This window comes from Vulpes lagopus, chromosome 9 (assembly GCF_018345385.1).
Source record: "Vulpes lagopus strain Blue_001 chromosome 9, ASM1834538v1, whole genome shotgun sequence".
Classification (NCBI taxonomy): Eukaryota; Metazoa; Chordata; class Mammalia; order Carnivora; family Canidae; genus Vulpes; species Vulpes lagopus.
The window spans coordinates 466,708-474,260 of record NC_054832.1 but is presented as its reverse complement, the minus strand read 5'-3'; the positions used below and the strand labels follow the sequence as shown (position 1 = coordinate 474,260).

Below are 7,553 nucleotides of genomic sequence, written 5' to 3'. Positions count from 1 at the left end.
TGTTTCTGCCCCTCTCTCTCTCTGTCTCTATGAATAAATAAAATCTTTAAAAAAAATGAAAACATAATGGTCCAAAATCTTTGGGATGCAGCAAAGCTGATCTAAGAGGGGGAGATCATAACAGTACAGGTCTAACTTAAGAAACAAGAAAAATCTCAAACAACCTGACTTTATACCTAAAAGAGCTACAAACAGAAGAACAAATACAAAACCAGTAGAAGGAAGAAAATAATGAGTAGAGCAGAAGTAAAAGAAACAGAAACCAAAAAAGCAATAGAACAGGAGCTAGTTCTTTGAACAGATCAACAAAACTAACAAACCTTTAGCCAGACTCTTCCACACACACAAAAAAAAGGATCAAAACCCTCCTAGGAGTGGAGATTCTGGTCACAGGAAGGAACATAGAAATTAACCCAACTTATGGGTATTGTATTTCTTACCCTGGGAGAATAATACAGGATTTGGAAAATCCAATCTGAGATTTCTTTTGAAAACTTGAGGGAAGCAAACCTATAGTTTGACACTTGCTACACCCACATAAATAACTGGGTCACACTTATTGAAACCAGCCTCGTTTTATGGCCTAAAGTGATTTTTATTTGAAAAAATAATTTAAGGGATCCCTGGGTGGCGCAGCAGTTTGGTGCCTGCCTTTGGCCCAGGGCGCGATCCGGGAGACCCTGGATCGAATCCCACGTCGGGCACCCGGTGCATGGAGCCTGCTTCTTCCTCTGCCTGTGTCTCTGCCTCTCTCTCTCTCTCTCTGTGTGACTATCATAAATAAATAAAAATTTAAAAAAAAATGAAAAAATAATTTAATTGAAGGTGGGGGGGAGACAGTAATAAACTATAGGAATAAACAAAATACATTAATGGTATTTTTATTATTTTTTAAAATATTTTATTTATTTATTCATGAGACACAGAGAGAGGCAGAGACACAGGCAGAGAGAGAAGCAGGCTCCCTGCAGGGAGCCCAACACGGGACTCGATCCCAGGGTCTCCAGGATCAGGCCCTGCGCTGAAGGCAGCGCTAAACCGCTGAGCCAACGGGGCTGCCCTATGAAATACTATTTAAAGAAATACTTTCTTTTTAAAAAAATATTTTTCGGAGAGAGAAAGAGAGTGCTCACGCATGAGAGAGCAGGGGTGGGGGGAGTAGTAAACTCCACGCGGAGCAGGGAGCCAAACTCAGGGCTCCATCCCAGAACCCAGAGATTATGACCTGAGCTGAAGGCAGACGCTGAACCCACTGAGCCACCCAGGTGCCCCAGACACTTCCTTTTTGTAGATTTGCAAATATGGTTCTCTAGAGATTCAGTTGTTTTCTCCTGTAGGAAAAGCCAATTTCCATCTATATTTAAATTCATTTAAAAAATGTAAATGTCATAAACACATTATTTTACAGATTAGAAAACTGAATTTTAAAAACAAACCAAAAAGTCATTTCATCATTCCTTCACTCCACATAAATTTGTGGCTTTTGAACTTGTAATCGCTTCCTTGTTCTCTCACTGGTTAATGAGTTAAAGAGACTTTTACCGCATGGTTCTAGGTTTTTAGGAATGCTGGAGCAGGGCATCCCCGGGGGCTCAGCGGTTTGGCACCTGCCTTCCGCCCAAGGCATGACCCCGGGATCCCGGGATCGAGTCCCACGTCGGGCTCCCTGCATGGGGCCTGCTTCTCCCTCTGCCTGTGTCTCGGCCTCTCTCTGTCTCATGAATAAATAAATAAAATCTTTAAAGAAAAAGGAATGCTGGAGCAAATTACTACACACCCGGTGGCTTACAGTGACAGCGACTGGAGCGCTGGAGGCCCGAGCCTGAGCTCAGGGCGGGTGGGCTCCTGCGCAGGCTGAGGGTGACCCGTTCCCAGGCCCTTCCCCCCACAGGTGGTGTCACAATCCCAGCGTCCCTGGGCTTGGGGGCGCATCACTGTGACCCCACCTCGGCCTTCACGCCGGCCTTGCCTCTGTGTCAGGTCAGCTCCTGGGTTTAGGGCCCATCGTCCTCCGGGACGATCTCTTCAGAGAACTTTACTCAAGGACACCTGCAACTACCCTGTCTCCGAATAACGTCACCTCACAACTGGCAGAGCTGAGGACTTGGACGTGTTTTGTGCAGGGATGTTGAGTCACGACACACATGTTCGTTTTATGTGTGAGAATCATTCTTCTTAGTAAATACACTTAGACTTTTTAATTTTATTTATTTTTTTATTTTTTTAAAATAATTTTTTATTTTTTTATTTATTTATGAGAGTCACACACAGAGAGAGAGGCAGAGACACAGGCAGAGGGAGAAGCAGGCTCCATGCACCGGGAGCCCGATGTGGGATTCGATCCCGGGTCTCCAGGATCGCGCCCTAGGCCAAAGGCAGGCCCAAACTGCTGCGCCACCCAGGGATCCCTATTTATTTTTTATAAGAAACAAGTTTTGTAGACTCAAGGACCTGGGAGCACAGAGGTGCTGGGAGATCTGGGAGGTGTCCTGGGCAGTGGGGGGCTGACGGGCAGCGCTGGGGTGATTGTGTCTGCAGTTTGGACCAGGAGTAGCGGTCACTCAGGGGAGGTTTTCTTAGCGCTCCTGGGGCCCAGCCACCTCAGTTTTGGGGAACTGACTTCACAGAGCACCATGAGGGGTGGGGTCCCCCCCATTCAGCCCAGGGGCCTTTGATGGGACGATAGAACTGAGTGCATCCGATCGTGCATTGGGGGGTGGGAACTGGCTGTACCTTGTTTCCTAAAAGTGGGCAAGAAAGCCCCTACCCACTGCAGTCCCAGCCCCAGGGCGGCTGGCCCAGGCTTCCAGCAGTGTCTGAGGCCACGTGGCTACTCTCCGCCGCTGCTGTCACTTCCCGGACGCCCTCCAAGCACCTCTCTGTGGCCTGCACTAGCTCCTGGACCCGCGTGGCCGCACACGACGGGGTTAGCCGGGAGGCTGCGGGCACCTGGGAACAGCTCCGGATCCGCTGCCGCGGCCTGGATGCCAGGGGCAGGGCCGCGCAGAGGACCGACGGGTCCCTGTCTTCCCCGCCAGGCAGGCGAAAGCCCTGGAGCGACGGCCGCGCCTTCACCCGGGGAAGGTGCCCAGCATTTGTTACAAGGGGGACAAGGTGATTCTGGACACAGGCCCTCGTGGCCCAGGACGGCTGGGCTGGCGCGTTCCTGGTGGCGGAGGCGGACTGCACCTGCGCCCTCCCGGACAGGATGGGGGGGTGGTTAGCACGCGGGGAGGGAGGGGGGTCGCAGGAGCCCGAGGCACTTGGAGCGGGTGCCCCCGCGGGAAGAGGGGGCTCGAGGCCTTGGAGGAGGGGGGGGGGCCCCGAGGCACCTGGACTGGGGGGGGGGGTGCTCGAGGCACCTGGACGCGGGGGGGGGGGGGCTCGAGGCACCTGGAGGGGGGAGTCCCGAGGCACCTGGAGGGGTGAGTCCCGAGGCAACTGGAGGAGGGGGGTCCCGAACACCTGGAGGAGGGGGGTCCCGAGGCACCTGGAGGAGGGGGGGTGCGGGGGGGCTGCGGGGGGGGCCGCGGGAGGGCTGCGGCCGACGGCTTCAGCGCCGCGAGCGTCGGGAGCCGTCCAGTGAGGCGGGGCTGCCAGGCCCGGGCGGCCGCCGCAGGGTGCCCAGACCCGCGTGCCCGACCCCCGCCCCGGGACGCGGCTCCCGTCCGACGAACAAGGCCCCAACCTCATTCTGCAGCGAGGAGAGCGAGGTCCACGGAGGGCGCGGAGTGGGGAGCGCGCGGGCCGCCCCGCCGCTCCGGGCTCCCGCTGCCGGTCCGTGCGGCCCCTGCCCGAGCCTCGGCGGCCCAGCGCGGGGACAAGACCCCGGCGGGAGCGTTGCCGGAACGCGGAGGGCGGGAGCGGGCCGGGCCGTCAGCAGCCCGCGGGGCCGCCAGGGGGCGCTGCTCCGCCGCCGCCGCGGGCACCCTGGGGCGTGGCCTCCAGGCTCCGGCCACCGCCGTCGGGGCGGGCCGCGCGTGCGCATTGCGGGCGCCCCGCCCCGCAGGGGCTGCTGGGCCGGGCGCCGGGAGCCGAGCGGAACCGAGCGGCGAGAAGATGTGGCGGCCGGTGAGTTCCCCGCCCCGCGCGGCTCGGCCCCCGCACAGCCCGTCAGCCTCCGCCCGGGCCCCCGGGGCCACCGAGCCGCTCGCGCCCGGGCCGGCCTCAGGGTCCCGGTCCTCAGGCCAGGAACGCCTGGACCGTGCGGGGCCGCTGGGTCCCACCGACCGGCCGCCCGCGCCCCGCAGCCCGCGGTCACCGGCCACAGCCCGCACCTCCCGGGGCACCTGAACCTGCCGGTGCAGCTCGTGTCCCGGGCCCGCCTGTGCCGCGGGCCTCGCACCGGCCGTGGCTCCGCAGTGACGCCCCGCGCCCGCCCGCATCGCACTGCGGCCCGGAGCCCTTCCTCCTCCTGGCGCGCTGGAGAGCTGAGCGGCTGACGGGCTGAGGGGCTGAGGGGCGAGGGGCTGAGGGGCCGAGGGGCTGAGGGGCCGAGGGGCTGAGGCGATGAGGGGCCGAGGGGCCGAGGGGATGAGGGACCGAGGGGCCGAGGGGCCGAGGGGCTGAGGGGATGAGGGACGAGGGGCTGACGGGCTGAGAGGATGAGGGGATAAGGGGCCGAGGGGCTGAGGGGCCGAGGGGATGAGGGACCGAGGGGATGAGGGGCCGAGGGGCGGAGGGGATGAGGGGCCGAGGGGATGAGGGTCCGAGGGACCGAGGGGATGAGGGGCCGAGGGGATGAGGGGCTGACGGGCCGAGGGGATGGAGGGGCCGAGGGGTCAAGGGGATGAGGGGCTGAGGGGTCAAGGGGATGAGGGGCCGAGGAGCTGACGGGCCGAGGGGCGCGCTGGCGTTTCCAGCTTGGGGTTTTCTGCGGGGCTAGTAGGCTGAGCCATGTTGTCTGCGTGTTGACAGTACACGTGCGTTTCTTTCGTTCTTTTAATTTTAATTGAATTAACCTATAGTGTATCATTAGCTCCAGAGGTAGGGCTCAGTGGTTCACCAGCTGCACGCGGCGTCCAGTGCTCATCCCGCCACGTGCCCTCCTTGGTGCCCGTCACCCCCTCACCCCGTCCCCCCGGCCTCCCCTCTAGCGACCCTCAGTTGGTTTCCTAGAGTTATGAGTCCCTCATGGTTCGTCTCCCTGAGTTCATCTTACTGTATTTTCCCCTCCCTCCCCCCACGATCCTCTGTTTTGTTTCTCAAATTCCACGTATGCGTGAGGTCAAGGCCTAATTGTGTTTCTCTGACTGACTTATGTCGCTCGGCATCATACCCTCTAGTTCCACCCACGCTGTGCAAATGGTAAGATCTCACTCTTCTGACGGCCGAGTCACACTCCGTTGTATACATAGGCCGCGTCTTTACCCTTCATCTGTCGATGGACATCTGGGCTCTGTCCACACTTGGACTCTCGTGGACGTTGCTGCTGTAAAGGTTGGGGTGCAGGCGCCCCTGGGAATCACCGTGTCTGTGTCCTGTGGATAAGTACCCAGTAGGGCCGTTTCTGGGCCATGGGGTAGCTCTACATTCAGCCCCTGAGGACCCTCCACACTGCTCTCCAGAGCGGCTGCCCAGCCTGCATCCCCACCAGCAGGTCAGGGGGCCCCTTTCTCCTCATCCTCACCAACCCCTGCTGTCTCCTGACTTGCTGATTTTAGCCATTCTGGCCAGTGTGAGGTGGGATCTCGCTGTGGTTCTATTTGGTTTCCCTGATGCCGAGCGATGTGGAGCATTTCTTCATGTGTCCGTTGGCCACGTGTAGGTCTGCTTTGGAGAAACGTCTGTTCGTGTCTTCTGCCCGTTTCTTCACTGGATCATTTGTTTTTTGGGTGTCACGTTTGAGACGTTCTTCATAGATCTCGGATACCAGCCCTTAATCTGATAAGACACTTGCAAATACCTTCCCCATTCTGTAGCTTGTCTTTTGGTTTTGGCCACGGCTTCCTTTGTGGGGCCGAAGCTTTCCATCTTGGTGAAGCCCCAGTAGTTCATTATTGCTTTTGTTTCCCCTGCCTCTGGAGAGTGTCTAGTAAGAAGCTCCTGCGGCCGAGGTCGCAGAGGTTGCTGCCTGTGTTCTCCTCTAGGATTTTGATGGATTCCTGTCTCACATTTAGGTCTCTCATCCATTTAGAGTCTATTTTTGTGTGTGGTGTAAGGAAATGGTCCGGTTTCATTCTTCTGCACGTGGCTGCCCAATGTTCCCAGCACCATTTGTTGAAGAGACTCTTTGTTCCATTGGACAGTCTTTCCTACTCTGTCAAAGGTGAGTGGGCCATAGAGTTGAGGGCCCATTTCTAGGTTCTCTATGCTGTCCCATTGATCTACGTGTCTATTTGGGACCATTACCACACTGTCTTGATCACAGCTTTGTAAGACAGCTTGAAGTCAGCCATTGTGGTGCCACCAGCTTTGGTTTTCTTCTTCAACGTTATTTTGGCTATTTGGGAGTTTTCTGGTTCCAAGGAAATCTTAGATTATTTGTTCCAGCTCTGTGAGAAATGTTGATGGGGTTTTGATATGGATTTCAGTGAACGTGTAGATTGCTGTGGGTAGCATAGACAGTTTAACAATATTTGTTCTTCTAATCCCTGAACATGGAATGTTTTTCCGTTTCTTTATGTGTTTCTCAATTTCTTTCAAGAATGTTCTATAGAGTACAGATCCTTTACCTCTTTGGTTAGGTTTATGTCTAGGTATTTTATGGCTCTTTCTGCAATTTCTTTTTAAATTTATTTATTCATGAGAGACACAGAGGGAAAGAGAGAGGCAGAGACACAGGCAGAGGGAGAAGCAGGCTCCATGTAGGGAGCCCAACGTGGGACTCAATCCCGGGTCTCCAGGGTCACACCCTGGGTGGAAGGTGGCGCTAAACCACTGAGCCACCTGGGCTGCCCCATTTTTTGGTGCAATTGTAAATGGGATCAATTCCTTAATTTCTCTTTGTTCTCCCTCATTGTTACTGTAGAGAAATGCAATTGATTTCTGTGCATTGATTTTCTATCCTTCCATGTTACTGAATTCCTTTATGAGTTTTAGTTTTTGGGTGGAGTCTTTGGGTTTTCCACATAAGTGCAGATGCATTTCTGTTAATTTTTGTGGTTTGCGATGAGCAGATCCCTTACACAAGGGTGTTTTATGGACTGAAGTGAGGCAAGGTTGGTGTGAGAGGCAGGCGGATAGATATTGAATTGGCTTTAGCACAGCACTTTACAGCTTACAAAGTGTCTGCACATATTCGGGTCACTTAATCTTCCCGACTGCCCTAAGGATCGGGCAGGTAAGTTTTAGCTTTTTTTTTTTTTTTTAAGTTTAGCTTCTGATGAGGAGCTGCTCAGAGTGATAAGGGGAGCAGAGTCCAGTAAGTGTCTGAGTCCTGCCAAGGGTGCCAAGAGGGTCATAGACCCTAGGAAAAGAAAAGGGCCGGGTATTCATGGTCCTCTGGGCCACCTCCCCTGGGCCCAGATTCCCTCCCAGGCTCACTTCCTACCTGTGGGAACGTTCCTGTGCCTCGGATTTCTGTGCTACTGAAGTGCTCAGGGCAGCTTGAG

The 7,553-nt window shown here is 55.6% G+C and overlaps 1 protein-coding gene across 3 annotated transcripts in view; it reads left to right on the top strand.

Annotated features, from left to right (window-relative positions):
* Positions 1-3,998: 3,998 nt before the first annotated feature.
* The window catches only part of ADCK5 (aarF domain containing kinase 5), a 16,980-nt gene continuing 13,425 nt past the window's right edge, over positions 3,999-7,553 (top strand). For 2 of the 3 annotated variants that reach the window (XM_041768762.1, XM_041768761.1), the window contains exon 1: positions 3,999-4,071. In XM_041768762.1, coding sequence (XP_041624696.1) covers positions 4,060-4,071 — 12 coding nt within the window. In that variant the 5' untranslated portion in view covers positions 3,999-4,059. The remainder of the gene's footprint in view (positions 4,072-7,553) is intronic. The other variant, XM_041768766.1, reaches the window with a different exon arrangement.